Source organism: Limulus polyphemus, unplaced genomic scaffold, assembly GCF_000517525.1.
Source record: "Limulus polyphemus unplaced genomic scaffold, Limulus_polyphemus-2.1.2 Scaffold1627, whole genome shotgun sequence".
Classification (NCBI taxonomy): Eukaryota; Metazoa; Arthropoda; class Merostomata; order Xiphosura; family Limulidae; genus Limulus; species Limulus polyphemus.
Window position 1 is genome coordinate 164,393 of NW_013667237.1, and position 21,147 is coordinate 185,539.

Sequence of the window (21,147 nt, forward strand, 5' to 3'; positions counted from 1 at the left end):
TACCAACATACTTTCATACTTCAACATAGGGTTTAATGTGACAACTACATACAAAACTCTAGCTCTTACCAACATACTTTCATACTTCAACATAGGGTTTAATGTGACAACTACATACAAAACTAGCTCTTACCAACGTACTTTCATACTTCAACATAGGGTTTAATGTGACAACTACACACAAAACTCTAGCTCTTACCAACGTACTTTCATACTTCAACATAGGGTTTAATGCGACAACTACATACAAAACTCTAGCTCTTACCAACGTACTTTCATACTTCAACATAGGGTTTAATGTGACAACTACATACAAAACTCTAGCTCTTACCAACATACTTTCATACTGAAAGTGAAAATGCAATGGTAACATGTCTAAACCATAAGTTTTTTGCTAGCTTAAACAAATTTTACACTTAAGTGTACTGTAAACAATTTTCCTATCTTATGTTTATATACAGTTACCATGAAAACTCTTGTTTTACAAAGCCTTGTTTCTTCTTCCCAAGTAATTAGTAAAACTCTTCAGGGTTTTCCCTTAACAGACATAAATACTCACCAAAAAAAAGTGTAGCACTAAAATTATGAGTTTGAGATAAGTATGTTATGAAGAATGCTCAAATTAACTATCATAATCAGTTCATTGTAAACAATATTTTCATTATCGCTGGTAATTTTTTAATCATTTATTTTTTAGTAAATTAACAGTCACAACACAAATATGTGCAAAAAAAAAAAGTTTAACTCCAAACATTCATGTGCTTTTATCAACAATACAAACATATTCTCAAGTTAACCGATCCTTCCTTTTCTTAGTAATGTCATTAAAGCTATGCTCATTACCATTTTCTACTGAATGTGCCCATTATAATTTTTTACTGAATCCTCAGGATGACCATTAAGCCCTAACTTTTGATAACTCAAAATGGTTTCTTGATTCTTTCCAGTCTTGCTTGAATGATTGTGACCTTTACCATAGGAGGAACTTTTCTTGATCTTAGTTTGTCCAATCATCCAGTACATGAGACTACAAGCTGCCATATATGAATAAATAAATAAATAAATGCATATAAAGCTTGTAAAATTTTTTGTAAGATATAACAAAAAAGTACAATTCAGACTGGGTAATTTCAAGCTGCCTGTAAACTACATACTTATTGGTAAGTTGTAGAAATAAAACAAGTGATGATGAAACTTTGTAGAATGGATGGCATCTGCCTGTTGTAGAGACACAAATGTAGAGGATGGCATTTCGAAAGTCTTCTGCCTTTCATCTTCAGGTCGGTGTGTAATGTGTTGTCGATCTTTATAGTATTCTGTGTCTTTACAACAGGCAGTTGCCGTCCATTCTACATAGTTTCATCATGAATACTCTGCCTACACAATCTATCCAAGAAAACAAGTGATGTTTGTAAATGGAGAAAGCACTGTTACTCATCTCTATAGAAAAACATTTCTATAAGAATTAAAGAAATTTCGTTTAGGGTTCTTTTAGTAATAACATTCACACACACAACTTTTATATATAATGTTTGACTAGTTTCCTCTTTTCTAGCTTTATCCAATTTGAGCTTTCACTCACAAGAACCATTTAATGATTAACTTCATTAACACAACATTTACTTAGTGATAGCAGTACTTCTTTGATTAAAATAAACTACAAAATAAAACACACTACCGTAAAAATACTTCCATCCACATTCAGTATTTTATCAACTGAATCTGGAAGATTTAACAAAATTTTCAGTAAATTTCCTATCAGGATGTGGCATTAGAAATGATTAAATGAAATAATCTGAACGTGAAACATTTGTCAAAATCAAGCTCAATAACTTTAATTCCTTTCTTAAAAATATTAAACTTAAAAGTACAAAGTGCATGAATATCTGTTAATTAAGATGTAGAAAGTTTGAATTTAAGTGATCAGATGATAGTACTGTGTAACTTAAGGGTGGGACCATATTTAATGATCAAGAGGAGAGATTACAAATCACAAGATGTACTTAAGTCAGTAAAAAGAGCAAGAAGGCTCCATACATCAAAATAAAAATGTAACCACACATTCAGTTACTTTCAGAAGTGTTTTACGCCCTAAAATGGGAAAAGATATGTATAGTTCACTTCATTTATTTCATAAATTTTTTAAAAGGAGTTATGAAACTTTTTTTTCTACATTATTACAGTTTCATGCACCTATGTTGTGAAAGTGTGAATCAGTACTTCTCATATTAATCTGAATAACTTCAATTTTAATGTTTGTGTATATTTTAATAAACTCAACAATGTTTGTGCCACTCTTCGTATTAATCTGAATAATTTAAATATTAATCATTGGGGGTTACTTAACAAAATCACCAGTCTTTGCTAATGCAATAAATTGTTGCATATCTTTAAAAGTATACTCAATATCTTATTATAAATTCTATCGAAAAACATTTACCGATTTACCAACTATTCTATATTGTGTTTTAATGTAAAAGAAATAATAGAAAGGACATCTAAAACATATATTTAGTAAAACTGCACTAGACTTCAGTGTACCAGAAATAACATGCACTTAGATGTTGTGCATGTTATTTCTGGTACACTGAAGTCTAGTGCAGTTTTACTATATATATGTATTAGATGTTTACATATATATAGTAAAACTGCACTAGACTTCAGTGTACCAGAAATAACATGCACAACATCTAATACATGTATATAGTAAAACTGCATTATGTTATGCTTCAAAGTAATATAAAAAAACGAATATCTAATACATATACTATTGTGTTTCTATGTAACAAAAATAAAACAGGACATCTAAGAAATACACAAGTCTGCAGAAATGATGCACCTACAGCTACCATTATAACCTCAGTCACAAGTAATTTTGTTAGAGTAAAATCTAATCTCAGGTTAAATGTACCTCAGTGTTGAAAGTATAGAGTAAATATATTCCAGTATTCAAAGTATAGAGTATTTAAACATCCCACAATGTTTAAAATACAGAATATCTAAATAGTTTGACATTTTTTGCTTAGTTTTTATGCCTAATGAACAATTTGTAAAATTTTACAACAGAAATATTACTTCAAACTCTGCACCAAGGCTATATCCTTGTGTGTTTTCCCTCATTTTGACTTTTTTTTAAATGGATCAGCTTAAAATTGAAACCATACACATGGTTAAATTGCTTAAGCATTCAAAGAGAACTGTTTTATAGCTAATAGGTATATATACTGGTCACTGATTGTTATTTACATTGAAAAGGGAAATATTATACATCATATATAACTGAAAAAGTACACAGGTACAAATAAACTGCAGGCAAATACTGGGGCTCTGTATCAAACTTAAAATCTCGTTTAAAGACAGCACAAAATTTCTGTCTTGAATACGTTTTGCTGCTTTGACAAATTCCCACTTCATGTGGTGTACATAAAGCCACACCAACCCACAAAGCCAACTATGCTAAAGTTCACTATGTTTAATTAACTTTAACAAATCAACTGTTTACATGCATATGGTCCCACTTCAGACAAAATCTGCTATTGTGCATTATGGTTTTGACATAGGCTAATTCTAACAAAACATAAACAACCAGTTACCAGTAGAAAAACTTTTCTTACTTCATAGATACAAAAATATATTTAGTTCACTAGACATTTAAACTATGAAATGAATGCTAAAAGAGTACCTGTATTCTATGAGACCTACATTTTAGTAATGAATGGAAAAAAATTTGGTTAATAGTATTCCATGCAGTATATACCACGTAAAATAAATTGGAAAACTGGGATACTCACTAAAGTATACTGTATCAGGTAAGTTTATGATACAGTTTTGTATTGTTGGAATATGATAGTGTCAACAGACTTAAGAATATATTGTTTGACTTGTGTATTGTATCAGCATTAGTTGTACTAAGTCAACTACTTTGTCATTCATATAAGATTAACTTTTTGAAAAAGCTGTTAGACCAAATATAGAAGTTATTCTTGATAGCTATATATTGATTTTTTTTTTAAAGGATCCAGTTTGCTTTAATTTCATTCTTTATTGTATTACACATGAAAAGACTGTTGGAAGATTACAGATATAAAAAATTTTATGTTAAACAAAGAGTAAAACTATAGGGTAATTATTAACTAACACAGAGGGTATCATGATATTTTCTGTTTTTACCATAGAATATACTGTTAAATATAATACACTAAACTTAAGTTTCTCTTTTGTACAAATAGCAATAGTTACTATTAACATATTTCATACTAAAGGGCCAATTGTGGCTGAAGTGTATTAATACTAAATAATGTGACAAAAACTATGCAATTTTAATTATATAAAAACACTTTGAATTGCACCACTTGTTTTTAATTATCACAAAACCTCAAGAATAACATACTTCTAACTTAGAGTTGACGTTATGTTTTGTCAAATGTACAACATATTTTAATCAACTGAGATATAACAAATAAAATTTCATAATGTAATAGACACAACAAACTGCTGAGTCCACTAGTAAACCTACCAAAGACAATAAGTGTGCTGGCAATCATGACAATGCTGGTATTGCCTGACATATAAATCTTCCATATGATGTACATCAGCATAGTTCCTACCACCACTGACCACATGACCCAATTAACTAAGGTAGCAATTCTAGGCTTTGGTTCAATTTTATGTCCAGGAAATGTTCCTGTCTTCATGTACTGATCTGTCAGTTCATCCTGCTCAGACAGAAAATGCCAGTTATTTCTCAAAGGGCCTTGCTTTTTAAAACACTGTGGTTATTTAGTGATAAGGTCAATACTAAAACTAAACCTATATTCTAATTTATTTTTGAATTTCAATATTTTTGAAAACTCAAAACTGTTATGAAATGCTTACACGATAAAAAATAAATTAAACACTTGCTACAACACACTTAAAACCACCTGTATTTCACTGAAATAAAAACAAAGAAAATCTGATTCACTGAAAATCTATAATTTGACTGAAATCTAAAAGCAAAAGTTATAATTTATGAACATTTCAAATGCATTTCATAAGCTTATACACTCTAAGAAAATGAGATGTAAAAACTCTTATAATCTTACTATAACTGTTTTGGTCATTGGCATGACAATTTATGAACTTCTAATAACCCAAAACAAACAAAATTTAATTGCTCTACTTTCTAAGATGTAATAACTACACATACAATAACTACTATGTGATAACATTTCATTTTTCAGTCTATATACCCAAACACTGCACTTCACTTTAATAAAGGAACTGTAGAATACAATATTGATTGTATTTTAGTATACTTCTCTACCTTTCTTTGATAAAGTTTGTACAACCAATCTGCACAGGCCTCTTCAGAGTTTGTTGGAATATCATTAAGAGGAATTCTTTCCACGTACAAGTCACCATTAATCCTTTTCCCTTTAAGGATACTGAAAACTGTTGGAGGTGAGCCATTTTGTGGAAACTCTAGCTGTACATTATAAACTGCAGGTACTAAAAGATATACAACTTGTTTTCAAACTCAAAAATAATCAAATGTAAAAACAAACACACATACTTTAATCAGAGTGCTATGCTACAACTCTTATATTACTTAACCTATAGTTATGAAAGTCTCCTTCTCAAAAGCCATTGCTTGGCTAATTACTGACAATGGTAACACTGTATAAAACCGCAATAAACATAATAATGGTAACACAGTACTAGAGCCAAAATGAATATAACAAGAGTAACACTATATAATGATGGAAACACTGTACAACATCCACAATGAACACAACAAATGTATTAATGCTACATTGAACATGATAACATTACTAATGTCCCAATAAACAAAGACAATAACAGCACTAAATCACAATAAACATAAAACTGGTAATACTGTACAATAATGATGTAACTAACATTATAATGGCAACATTACTAATGCCACAATGAATACAATGATAATAACACTGTACTAAAGACACAATGGACATAATGAAAGCAACACTATAATGCCCCTATGAACATGATGTTGGTATTATTGTAGTAATGGCCCAATGAACACGATAATGGTATAACTGCAGTAATACCCAAAGGAATGTTGTCATGGTATCATTGCAGTAATACCCAAAGGAATGTGGTGATTGTATAACAGTAGTAAAACCAAAGTACACATATTGTTGATAACACTATATTAATGCCACGATGAACATAATGAAGGTATCACCAAACTAATGCTAAAATTAACATGATAGTAACACAATACTAATGCACAATGAATATAACCATGGTAATACTGTACTTCTGTGATGATGAACATAACTAATGCTGTAATAATGACACAATAAACACAAAGATAATATTGTACTAATGCAACAATGATGGCAACACTGGACTAACACCATAATGAACTTAACAATGGTAACACTGAACTAATGCCAGAATAATCACAAAGAGACTTTACTAATGAGTATAAAATGAACATGATGATGATAACAATGCCATAATAAACATAGCGATAGTAATGCTGTACTTAAGCCACAATTAATATAATGACTGTAACAAAACTGTACTAATGCCACAATGAACACAATAAACACTATCCTAATTCTACAGTGAACACAATAAACACTGTCCTAATTCTACAGTGAACACAACAAACACTGTCCTAATTCTATAGTGAAAACACAACAAAAACTGTCCTAATTCTATAGTGAAAACACAACAAAAACTGTCCTAATGCTACAGTGAAAACACAACAAAAACTGTCCTAATGCTACAGTGAAAACACAACAAAAACTGTCCTAATGCTACAGTGAAAACACAACAAAAACTGTCCTAATGCTACAGTGAAAACACAACAAACACTGTCCTAATGCTACAGTGAACACAACAAACACTGTCCTAATGCTACAGTGAACACAACAAACACTGTCCTAATTCTACAGTGAACACAACAAACACTGTCCTAATTCTACAGTGAACACAACAAACACTGTCCTAATTCTACAGTGAACACAACAAACACTGTCCTAATTCTACAGTGAACACAACAAACACTGTCCTAATTCTACAGTGAACACAACAAACACTGTCCTAATTCTACAGTGAACACAACAAAAACTGTCCTTATTCTACAATGAACATAAACACTGTCCTAATGTCTCAATGAACACAGTGGTAATAATTTAGTATACTAACGACAAAATGAACATAATGATGGTAACTCTATTAATGCCCCAACATTCATTATGGTGGTAATGCTGTACTAATGCAACAATGAAAATGATGATGGTAACACTGTACTGATTCCAGAACATACATTATAATATTGGCACTATAATAATGCACAATTAACATGATGATGGAAATAATGCACAATTAACATGATGATGGAAACAATGCACTAATGCCACAATAAACAGTGATGGTAATGCTGTACTAAAATCCACAATGAACATGATGTGAATGTAATGATACCGCAATGAATATGGCAATGATAACACTGTACTAATGCCACTATGAACATAATGATGATAACACTGTTCTAATGCCACAATGACCATAACGATAGTAACAGTACTATATTAATGCCACAATGAACATAAAGAAGGTAACACTGTAATAAAGTCATAATGAACACTATAGTGGTAAAACTATACTAATGAATGTACAAATGACATACTGAACTTGATGATGGAAACATGGTACTAATGAATGTACAAATGCCACAATGAACATATTAATGGGAACCTTTTACTAATGCCACAATAAACATAACAATGATAATACTGCACAATCGCTTTAACAAACCTAACAAGGATAATACTTTACTACTGCTACAACAAACATAATAAAGATATCATTGTACTAATGCCACAATCAACATAAAGAAGGTAACTCTGTTTTAAAGCCACAATAAACATAACAATGATAATACTGCACAATCACTATAACAAACCTAACAAGGATAATACTTTACTACTGCTACAACAAACATAATGAAGATATCAATGTACTAATGCCACAACAAACATAACAATGGTAACACAATACTAATTCCACAATGAATGTCATAATGGTAACAATAAACTAATGTCACCATGACATAATGATTGTAATAATGCACTAATGACACATTGAACATAATGATAGTAACACTACTCTAGTATTGTCACAGTGAACATAGAGAGCATAACACTGTTTTAAAGCCACAATGAACATAATGATGGTAAAACAGTACTAATTCCAGAATGAGAATAATGATGGTAACTAAGTACAATTGCCAGAATAAACATAATGAGGATAACACTGCATTATTGCCATAATGAACCTAACAAGTGTAACAACATAATGATGGCAACACCATACTAATGCTACAGTGAACATGTTAATGGTAACATTGTAGTAAGGCCACAATGAACAGGGTGATGGTAACACTACACTCAGGCCATTATGAACATAATAACAGTGGATTAGGTCATCATGAAATTAATGTCATGTTTTGGAATACTTTAATTAACCACCCCCAAAAAACGTACATCACGTATAATAGTTAAACAAACCACCTAAAATATGCTTGACAAATATCCGACTTAAAAATGTTTCTATAACCTTATAGCCAAAATATTAAACTTGGAAAGGACAGTAATGAGAACTAAAATAAAAGAAAGTTACAGTTCAAACAATATTTATTTTCCAAAAAATACTGCTTACTTTTTCCTTTCAAATGTTGAGCAGTAAAAATGAAACCTTTTGTCCTAGGTAAAAGATGATATTTAAGGTGTGGAAGGTTGTTCTTTTCAGCAAACTCACAACTTGCCAAGTATTTGTCTTTTGTAAATCTTGTACCTTCAGCAAACACCAGCAACTGGAAAATATTTAAGAATTAATATATAATATTTTTGTACTATAATATCAACAAATCATTCTGATAAAACAGTAAAATAACAACAAAAAACAATGGCTAATTCTTACAATCATATTTATGTTTTTTTTTGGTACTTGTGTATTGAAAAATATAGTGTGTATCTTTTGTTACGTTAATTTTAAACCAGAAACTAAATTTATTTTTATGAAATGATGATCTTGATTATTGACCTTTCAATCGCATCCCCAATGGAAGTGACATGAGGTTTAAAACCCAAATTCTTATTTCTAAAAATTATAACCTTGACCTAACAATAAGTTGGCAAACATTGATTTATAAACAATTAAATTTTTTTGTGTAAAATATACTATATGTAGTATTTTCCCTGCAAAATAAATAAATTCATTATGCTTATAGATTGTTGTTTGCCAACTTATTTTATATTAGCATAATGTGCTTCCTTAGTCAAGTATAACCTTGACCTTTGTTCTCTTAACATCAAACTCAATAGAATGTTTCCCATCCCCAAGGAAAGTAACCTGTGAAATTCAATTAAAACTATATTACCACACAAAAGTACATGTCAACAAAGAGACAGTTATGCAAACATCATTGCTATATCCAGGGGGTAAAAATTAAAAGTAATAAATGCTTTTGGGACACCCAATTTTTATGAGGATTAACTAGAAACTACAGTAGACAAAATTTTAAGAGAACCAAAGCATGTTAAAGGAGTCACTACTGACCCTTGAAGTTTCTCCCCATGATGCTCTGCTTTTTAATGTGGGTCACAAATACATCTACCCAAACAAACAAAATGCTGCATACATGGTGGAAATTTCTCTGAAATATTTGGGAAATAGGAAGAAAAAACTGTATGACAAGCAACTTTACTAAAGAACCACAGAAAAAGGAATTGATTGATGCTGCTAGTATGCTTCCATATTACAGAATCAAACAACATTTGCTTCTACAGATTTCATGATGGTACACTCTTTGCATCAGGAAATTTCTTTCTGTGCTCCCTGACCACTAAAATAAGGTACTGATTTTGGTCCTTGTCTATGGTGTGAAGCCAGATGTATTCTTCCATAAGGGCCTCACTGCAATCTGCAATGTCATTGACAACCCACAGCTGTTTGTATGTTTCTTTAATAACTTTTGTCTTGTTCTCTTGGCCTGGATCCCTGGAGAGAGAAAGTGTCTAATTTAATGCCCATAATTTTAAAAACTAGAGGCTGTTGACCATGAAAAAGTTACTCAGAGCGTTGACCTTTGTCTTCAAGTCCTTCTCTCTGACTATTGTTGTTTTGCCACTCCTCATTCCCCTGGTTCTCAAGAGCTTTAACCTAAGCAATTATATGAAAGCACAACAGAGAGGGACTGCAACACTTCTGGAACAACCCCAACCCCCATCGTACAGACAAGGTTCCACATCCTGTATTACAAGGTGGAGGACAGTACCAAAGAATCAACAGAGGAGGAACATGGTAACGATCCCAACCATAAGTAAGCAGAGTGTCTGTCATAATGTAAGCAACCGGAATTACAATGATAGAAGTAAGCAAACAACAAGAATCAATCAAACTTCTACATCAATCGTTGGTGTCCAGAAATATACCAAACTGAACTCGGAATTATGGGGCAGTGTCCATAGTCAACCCAATCGTAAGAACATGGATGCATCCTGTAGTCAGTATTATGATCAGGCACTGAACTCAACTACTCCAATAGAATTTGGAACATTTGCTCAACTGTAGGAAGAGGGTATAACACATTCTGTAACCGGCATTACGAGGCAAAGTTCCTTGAACCCAATTGAAAGAAAGAGGGAAAAGACATCCTGCAGCCGGCATTACCAAGATGGGGCTGTTGACTGGTCTCAACACTAGGAACATGGCACTATCAACTTTAAATCAGTATTACAAAGAGAATCCAGTATCGGCTTGTCCAGTTCATTCCAACGTATGCCCCCCTGTAACCATAATCTGGAACTGGAAAATGGTAAGGACTACCATACTCAACTTGAAATGTGGTAGAGTCTGGAGGAACAACACACTGAAGTATGTGCAATGGGTGACTGCAAAATCCTATTTGAAAAGCAGGCCATTCCAGATTTATTCAATCAAGGATAGCAATCCCCTTTTACTTTACTCATGATAGTTCATGAGTGACAGTCAGCTATGGAAAGATTCAATGGCATCTTTGAGCAGAAGCTCTGACACAGCCTCACTAAGACAAATGCAAGAAACTGGACTGTCTGAAGGAGTGAACGGAAGTAGGGGGGGGGGGAAAGGAGGAGACTTGAAGTGAAGAGAATGACCAACTGATCTGTAGCAAAAAGTTCCCAAACCTCCACACAGGAGTGAAGCCTGACCCATACAGGACCTGAACCCACAGTGTAGTCACCGATACCACTACCAATTTTCCCATAGAGGTAAAAGGGAGCTCAATCCGATACCACTACCAATTTTCCCATAGAGGTAAAAGGGAGCTCAATCCGATACCACTACCAATTTTCCCATAGAGGTAAAAGGGAGCTCAATCAGATACCACTACCAATTCTCCCATAGAGGTAAAAGGGAGCTCAATCCGATACAACTACCAATTCTCCCATAGAGGTAAAAGGGAGCTCAATCCGATACAACAACCAATTCTCCCATAGAGGTAAAAGGGAGCTCAATCCGATACAACTACCAATTCTCCCATAGAGGTAAAAGGGAGCTCAATGTGGTTGACACATGGATAAGAGCTTGAATGACTAGACACAGGTAAAGGGCTAGGTGTGGACTGGGAAGGACATGAAACAACTACAGGATCAGAAGAAGAAGAGGTGGTGGAAGGCTGGGATAAATGATTCACCAAGGAAGAGAAGAGAGAGAATTAGGTAACCTGGTCACATCAACCCATGACTCCAAAGAATCAGAGCAACCCCATAAAACTGTATCATGCAAAAAAAGGAGCTGCCCATAAATCCCAAAGGAAAGATGGGGGAAGACAAATTCCTGTAAGTAGCATATCTCTCCCCAATTAGTCCAAACAACAAATAAGCCATGTAGGAAGTGAAACGGCAGACAAGAAAAGTCTAACCAAAGTCAGCCACAAAAGAGAACCGAGTTCCCTGAAAAATTATTGGGCAAATGGCAAAAAGCCTCTGATAACAGGTGCATAGAAGTGAGGTAATGTAAAACATGAGTGAGAATAAGAACAAATCCTCAAACACTGGGCCTGAGACAAAGAGAGAGAGAAGCTCAGGATTACAACCCCATAAAGGTAAAAGATGGCTCAAACATTGAGAATCCAAATAAGGACTTGGAGAATGATGAAAGGCCAAAGCATGTTACTCAGAAACATGAGGGGTGAGGCATACCAGAACCCAAAATAATACGAGTCAAAATCTTTAGTGGATAGGCATTTTTTCTTTAAAGAGTCATCAGGAATTTATAGAAAACATAATAAGAAATTTTGATAGGCAAAAAGAAAACAGATATGTTATTTTGAACTGTATAAATAAAGAAAACACATTTAAAGCTCAGGCTACTTGGGTGATTCCATATATAAGTGATAATATCACCACAAAACTAAAGAGAGTAATTAGAGCATTAGACTTACCTATTAAAATGGTACAAAAAACAGGCATCTCCCTTAAATCATAAAAACTAGTTCAGCATAAAAGAAAGAAACTCACATGAAAAATAACTGTAAAGCCACTAAATATGGACTACATGATAAATGCCATAGTAAAAATATTGTTTATGAAGTAACTTGTGGCAGATACTCTAGTACGTATATATGACATACATATATATCTGAACAGGTGCGTGACATTCAAAAGCTCAATACTAACAGTACTATTGCAGAACATTATGGAAAAGAACATGGCCTGTCACAAGAGCATAGCATCTTCTCAGATGTCAAGATCTTATCTAAATGTCATAATTTTCTGAAGAGAAAAATTAAAGAATCCATTTTAATCAAGAAAAATAAACCTAAATTGAACAAATACAAAAGATGGCCTTTAGTGTAGAGACGTTAATGACATTTTAATAATTTTAATATGTTGAACTTTGACGAAGTCTCTATACACACTTATAAAGATTGAAATATACTTTCAGACATTGTTTTATGTATGTACTTATATAATAAGATGGAAAAATACTAACCAATACAAATATGAATAAATGATTTGGATATTAACGTATTCTATCCTAAAACCAACAATGTTAATAGTTTATTTATTGATTTACACATTATTTACTTAGCATTGTTGGTTTGATTTGTCTTAACAATATAAATTGAAGAATGTTTGATGTTATTTTATTATAATATGAACTTTCTAAACATGTGTATCAATGTTTGATGTTATTTTATTATAATATGAACTTTCTAAACATGTGTATCAATATTTGATGTTATTTTATTATAATATGAACTTTCTAAACATGAGTATCAATATTCGATTTATGAATGATTTATTTATGTTCCAATTTAGATTTAACTGGATTAGGGAACTTCTAGGATATCGACAGCTCCTGACGAAGCTGTAATAACAAAATATTGAGCTAATAAATTTACATTCTGGAGATATAGGTCATGATTTTATTTATGTTTATAGAAATGTCTTATAAAGTATTATTCTTAACTTTGTTTAACACAAACTGTAGTTTATTATAAGCTTTATACATAACCTTTGTGGTCTAGCCCCGTCTTAAAAAAGGTAACTTGCCTTGTTGTCCAAACATTAAAATTATACCTAATGAATTTCTTTTGATACTTTTTTATTGGAAAATTTGTTACTTAATTACTCTTTTATTTTATTTCATAGTTCAGTCCACAGTTAAAGGTAACACTTTTCCATAAACTGATTTTAAGTTTTTATCAATACATAATACAAAACTTGAAATGGTTTTAGTGTTTACTATGAACAGATAATCAGACTGAAAAGTGTTCCAGAAATAGCATATTTGGAATTTTCAACCTACTACACACACATACAGTGTTCCCCATAGTTATACACAATACTGAAACGTTGAAATTATAAATTATGTTAATGAACCAATAACTTATACTTTCTACAAAAGTATATGTGTATAAACAAAATCAAGGTTATTAAACAACAGCAGTTCATAGCAAAATTATGTGATCACAAAATCCACAAGACACTGTTATTAAAACACATAACCAGACAGTAAACTTAACCTTGTGTGAAATACAGATTTTCATTGCAGAACTGCCAAATACAAGTTAATTAGCTAATAATCTTTACTTCTGGTATTGGCAATATTTCTTGAAAACATTTTATTTAAATTCCAACTTAAAAAGATGCCAGTGTAAGAGCAATAGTGAAGACAGGACACTACAGGAGAAAAGTACTTTTTTTTGTTATAATTTCCCATAAAAATATGGAACTTTCCCATTTTAACCTAATAAACTAAAGGACTGTAACATGATCACTCACTTTACTTTAAAAAAAAGTACATATTTTTACTCTTACCAATATGTGGTCCTGATAGGATACCAATTCATCTAGTTTGTGGCCCAAACTCTGTGAATCCTTTTCCCAGTTTCGTTCGAGGAATACCATCTCAGCAAATACCCATCCCCAACCAATAACGGGGATTTTTTTTAAGGAGCGTTTGGCAAAGGTTTTTGCACTCTGGAGTAAAACCAACTCAATTAACAATATCACTTTGTACACACACACACACACACACACAAATATACACATACATATATATTTATGCATTAAAAAACCATTTAAAGCAGTCACTTGTTCACTTATTTGCTGAATTCTTATAATGTTTCAAGGGGTAAGTGTAATTCATGATGATCGAAAAATGTTAAAAACATACTCTACTCTAGTCGTACAGTATATTTACAACAGTGATATGCACCTTATATTAAGCAGTTTTATAATTTTATCATTAAAATCATTACTCTACATCAAAGTTAAACAAGTTATGAAACTCTTCTTCTTTTATTAATTCAATTCAACAGAGACTAAAGACCTTAAGCAATACTTTTATATGATCAAAGGATAAAAACTGTTTGTATTGTTTACTGTTAAGCACAAAGCTACACAATGGGTTATCTGTGTCTTGTCCACTAAAGGTAATGAAACATGAGTTTTAGCAAGTGTAGCTACTGAAGTAAAAAATACATGCATTTCTTTTTATGTATGAAGATATTCTTTAAGTAATTATCAGCATTACATTTTAAATACCAAGAACATTAACTTGTTTCCAATATTGAAAAAAAATATAGAAAAGAAACTTGGGAAAATAGATACAAACAACCAAATAACTTACAATAGGTAAATTGAAAACTTTAATTTGTATCATAGGTAATGGCAAGCTATTTTGGATTAATCTTTTCTATGCTCCTATACAGATCCTTTCAAATTTAGGTCCTGTTGATATATAGCACATTTATAAATGATACACACACATATATATATATATATATATATATTCATAAATTTCAATATTTATTCATGATATTTCCTTTTCTTATTCTAGAGTCAATTACGTTAATGTATGAGAAAAACCCCGATTCTAAACCATTATCTACACACAGGTCTACGTGTGTGTGTCTGTCTCTGCTGATAACTAGCAAAGTGTTGGACCAATTGTCACCAAACCTGCCATGTACCCTTAGAGCCAACTATTAGTCAATAAAAAATACCCCATATTCAGTTGTTTTCAGCAATCTTCCCCCATGAACATGTGTATGATGCATTGTTCAAGAATGAGGATAAAAAACATAATTATTGTTGTTTTTACAGACTGTTATTAGGAATATATCATACAATATATAATTAAGAATATAAAATATGAGTGAATAAACGAAATCATCAATACAAAATTGTTGGATTGATTCAAAAGATTTTAGGCACACAATAACCAAAAGCAGAATTTTTAAGATGAAAAGAAGTATTTTTAATATAAAAAAAAGCATTTCCCAAAAAAATTTCTGAAATTCACAGCCTAAAAATACTATACAAATATTAAAACAAATTGGTATTATTTTTGTAAACACAAACTACGTATTACGTAGAAAGTGTTTAATAAATTTCATGCAACAAGGTTAGGTAATTTAAAAATCAGAAAACAAAACAAACAGGAATGACACAATACCATCCATTAAGTCCTGATATGGTTAATATCCTTCTAATGTGGGATTTATTGTTAAAGCTGAAGCTTGTGCAATTGGTTACTGCATCATTCACTGTTTGAAAATAAGTAGTTAAATGAATAAAACATCTCTAAGAATCTAATTAGAGAACATAAAATTTCCTCATTTTTATCTAAATCCCCCCCATTTGAAAAATATTCCCCCCTCACATCCTTTCATGAAACCTGCAACCCTATTCCCCTGTTTGTTTGATTTTCCCCCATAAATGAGGGATTTTTTCTCTCAACCTGACAACTCTGACCAGAATAACATGGGGGGGGGGGGTTGGCTTTCAGATCTAGATTCCCCATATGTTGAATGGTACATCAGTTATTTGATCCATGTTTATCAGAAAATTATCAAATTAAATTAACATGTTGAAATGTGAGGTATTAGATATTGAAATAGGCTGACATTTTAGATCAATGAAAATCTTGAAAGCTTAATGATTTTAAATGAAAGTTTCAGATTATGTCCTTCACCAGCTCTGATTATGGACAATTACTTTGCAACACAGTTGCTACTGCAGGAGGCTTTAGCACAATATTCCAATATCAATGTTGTCCCCCTTCCCTCCTCTTTACTTCGTTTTTAAAGACCATCAACCATTCAAGGATGATGACTTCCATTTGCCTGTTTGAGTAATTAAAATGTACAAAAGTCCAATTTAAATGTCTGCAAATGCTACTGGATGAAATTATGTTTATACTACTTGAATTTTGCAGAAAAATGGCACGTTGACTTGGATGTGTTGTTTGATGCTCTGTCTTCACGGGACCACATCTTACTCCATCCAATCCATACAAAGATGATATTTCCTAACGTAATAATAAGGTCAGCATGTTATCCTGATAGTATGTATGTATCATACTGATAATGTTTTCAACTGTTGGTATATTTGATTTATGATCAAAACTCTAAATTGCAACCACCATAAATCCCTTTTGTGACTGATTTGTAACATTTTAGAAATGTTTTATTATAGGAAGAACAATAATAAATTGCTTGCACACATTAAAGCAGACATATACTTTGTCCAATTAATATACTTGTAATATGCCAAATACCACATTACAGCTTTCAGAAGTTAGTCTTCTACTTAGCTACATGCTTTGAGAGAAGCTTGTGTTGCTTTTGCAGACTTGAATCGATGTGAATTAACTTGTTTATAATTCTAAGTGAGGTTACTACTCAAATTGCAATGGACCACTATGTTCACAAATTACTTCCAGTAACAAATTGTTTTAATTTTCCTTCATTACCTCTGATAACCAGTTGTGAGATAAATATTTTTTTTCTCTGGTGGAATCACACCTTTCATTGCTTTAACAATACAGTTCATTATTACAGATATCAGTTTTACACCTTGCATGTTATTATAATTGCATTATAGTAGATCAAAACATTGAAAAGTCTTGTAATGTAAACCTCCCAAATAGGGTCAGCTTTATGTACCATTTCTATATGCAAATCATCACATTTAAGCTAAACTGCAACAAAAGCATCAAATATTTTAATATGTACAGTCACAGCCAGGCTATGGGAATGGTATGGGGAAAATGATACATAAACAAAGATATTAAGAAAAAAAACTTCAAATAAAGAAGTTAAGAATTCTGTCATATTCCCTCAGGTTCACCCTAACAAAATAATTGTTGGAATGGATAGGTAACTCTTATTTTGGTCATTGAATGTTAACATTTTTCTTACACTGAAAATGTATTTCTGATAGGTACTTACCTCCTCTTACAAAAAGCTATCTCACTATTCTTCTGCTCTCTAAACATTGCTAAACAATTTTCACAATCAATACACCAGTCTATGTACCCATCACTTTCATGCCATTTTTGAACATGTACATATCATGTGACAATTCTCCACCAATACTACTGCGCCACTTATACTGGCACAGATAGCTCCCTCTGTTATTCCCACTCAGTCTTCACTTTCAAGAATTGGCAGGCTCCAAAAAAAAAACACTGGCAGTGGGGAGAAAGGGTGGGAAAGTGGAGAGGTCAGCATAGGTATACAACATTGAAAACCAAGTGGAAAGTGACCACTGAGAGTAAACGGCTGTGCTCCGAGAGGAAAATGAAGCACACTTGTGAGGTATTGCACTACTTCTGGAACAGATATGCTCTTTGCTACTGAAGTAGGAAATTAATCTGATACAGGCAAAAAAGGATATGCACAAGTGCAATTTGTTCTGAAAGGTGCAATCCATAGTAAAATATAAAAAGTATTAGCTATGTACATTCACAACCTCAACTGGATAAACGATGTTTCATAACTCGTCCTAGGCATTGGGAGATTGAGGATCAAAAAATATATATATAAAAACATAATGTAATATATGGCAACATAAACATAGTGGCAAGGGCATGTGGACCATATTATATGGACTCATCAACCCCAACCATAAGTAACTAGTGTCTCATACATCAAGCAACTGGAATTATGAAGAGGAAGTTAGATTTCGGTTGAAACCAGATAAACTTCCAAAACAACCATAGGAGCAAGATGTACAACAAACTGAAACTGACATTACAGGGTCGTGACTTTACCTCAACTCAACTGTAAGAAGAGCAGAAATCACTCAAGCGTAAGTGCAGGGAAGAGACATCCTGCATCCAGAATTAGGAAGAGGACATTAAACATTCACTCAAATGCAGGAACAGTGTATGTATGGCTTATAGCTGGCATTACGAAGCAGATGAAGTCCCCCAAACTCAACATTTGGAGCAGGAAAGAACTTCTTGCAACCAGAAATAATGAGAAGAGGGGCCTATACTACACAGAAATGTAGGAACATGGTGGTGTCATCCCAAATCTGGTATTAAAAGGTGGATCCCACATAAGCTGAACCTGCTCCAACTTATTTTTTATTTTAATTTTGACAGCTGTCTACATGAGAAAAAGCATCCAGGGGAAACAGGAGGAAAACCAGCTTTGCCCTCTTCTGACTAAGTGGATAATGATGAGTATGTATGGTAAAGTAAATTTCTAAGCTCACTCAGGAGGAAGCCTGAATGGTATACCACCCCAGTGACTGGGAACTGGGAGTGATAAGGACTCTCGTGCTCTAATGGAAGTAAACATGTAAGGGAGTCCAGAAGAATGTCACACTGGAGAGAGTGCAATGAGTGTTTGTGATTCCCTATTTTGAAAAGCAGACCAACCCCAATATATTCATTCAAAGGGTCAGCAGGAATGGGCAAAAATCCCCTACTGCCTTACTCATGAAGTTCATGAGTGATGATTCACCACTGACTGAAACTTACTGATATCTAGAAACATATATATATACCACTGGGTTACCACCAGTGGTCCTGTGGGAATACCCAATCTCTACAGTGAGCAGTATATTGCAATCAGTAAATAATGCGGGTTTAAGGCAAAGCATACCTGATGAGGCAACACCTACTACAGAGTGGGATCCCATTATCAGAGGTTAAAGTTAACATTTTCCTACACTGAAAATGTATTTCTGATAATACTTACCTCTTCTCACACTGTAGCTTTATCCCAATGAAAGTTTCTCTTCTCTTCCCATCTAAGCATTGGTATCAATCTTACTTTGTTTGGTCCAGCCTTTGTACCCCACTATATTGCCAGAAGCAAGTTAAATCTTGTGATTTTCTCCACCTATGTCAATGTGCCCTTATCCAAGATCCCTATACGAGAAACCCATTATTACTTCCTATTCACTTTGAGGTCCACATTAGCAGACACAAAACTATTCATTTCATGGGGAGGAAGGGTAGGAAAGTGTAGAGGAGGTATTATTGGAAATACATTTACAGTATAGGAAACTGTTAACTTTTGAAACACACTTCCTCTGACACTATAGCTAGAATACAACCTTGACAAGATGCACACAGAAAAGGTCTGCACAGAAAAAAGGTGTGCAAAAATGAGATATAATAATAATACACTAGTGGGGTCCTCACTACTTCTGGAACAGGTATACTCTTCAATCAAACAATGTGAAATGTAATTCTTTGGCAGTAAAGGCTGACCACCCACAGATGCAAAACCCTAACATCGAGAGAAGAACATGAATTCATCTAGGCCCCAACCAGGCATACAAGGTCCTACATCTCATCACTGGAAATATAAGGCTATAGATCCAAAGTGTAGTGGATAGGGTATGAGGACTACTTTTGACTATGTCTTGTTTAGTAATGTGGTATTATTGGAAACCAACCTGAAAGTTACATAATGTCGACCTACTTGGATTACGAAGAGAAGGCAAGCAACAAAAAAGTGGACAAACCCTCGCCCTAACCTTAAGAACCACAAACTGCAGCAAACCGAACTTACAGGACCGGAGATGCCTCACTCAACCTGAAGAAACAGAAATTACCCAGTCTGGGAGTAAGAACCAAAATCCTAACTCCCCAACCTGAGAAGCAAGGCAAAACCTTCTGCCCCCAGAATTATGACAAGGATGTGGAACAAACTAAGCCCAACCAATGGCATGGGAATTGACACTCCACGTGCAGAATTATGATGAGTCAAAAACCCTCTTCAATGATCATCGAAATGAAGAGAATTACCAAAAAAAGAAGGGCCACACTCAACTTAATTGGATAGAGAAGAGTCATCTACAAACCAGAATTGCAAGGAGGCTCCTACCATACACCTGGGAAAACCATCAAAGGTTACTGGGGGAAGGACACCCAGATACACCATATTCTTCTTGAGTGGAATAATGAGTTCCAGCATCACTCAGGAGGAATAAACCACCTCTGTCCATCACTGCAGAAACTGGGAATGGTAAGGACTCCTGTGCTTCACTAGGAAAAATGGGGAGAATACTCACATTCAGAAGTTCCAAGGAATGATGATCCAGAGACAGTTCAATAGGTGAACCACATTCCCTATTTTGAAAAGCAAACTTAAACCCCAATTTATTCAATCTAGGGGTCAGCAGGGATGAGCAAAACTTCCTTAAGCTGTACTTATGATATTCAAAAAGAGGCAGTCCAGTAGTGTGTGTGTGTGTGTATATATATATATATATATATAATTATTATACGTAGAAGCACACGAGTGTATTTAGTACGAACCACCTATCTAGAACGAGAGCTCGTTCGACCTACCGAAGGTAAATTTCTTAG

The 21,147-nt window shown here is 33.2% G+C and overlaps 1 protein-coding gene across 4 annotated transcripts in view; it reads right to left on the reverse strand.

Moving 5' to 3' along the window:
* Positions 1–65: 65 nt before the first annotated feature.
* The window catches only part of LOC106464361 (1-acyl-sn-glycerol-3-phosphate acyltransferase delta-like), an 82,063-nt gene continuing 60,981 nt past the window's right edge, over positions 66–21,147 (reverse strand). For all 4 annotated transcript variants that reach the window (XM_013924497.2, XM_013924496.2, XM_013924498.2 and 1 more), the window contains exons 4-8: positions 14,346–14,507; positions 8,698–8,851; positions 5,306–5,490; positions 4,517–4,715; positions 66–1,034 (exon numbers count right to left, since the gene is read on the reverse strand). In XM_013924497.2, the coding sequence (XP_013779951.1) occupies positions 850–1,034; positions 4,517–4,715; positions 5,306–5,490; positions 8,698–8,851; positions 14,346–14,507 (885 nt within the window). In that variant the 3' untranslated portion in view covers positions 66–849. The remainder of the gene's footprint in view (positions 1,035–4,516; positions 4,716–5,305; positions 5,491–8,697; positions 8,852–14,345; positions 14,508–21,147) is intronic.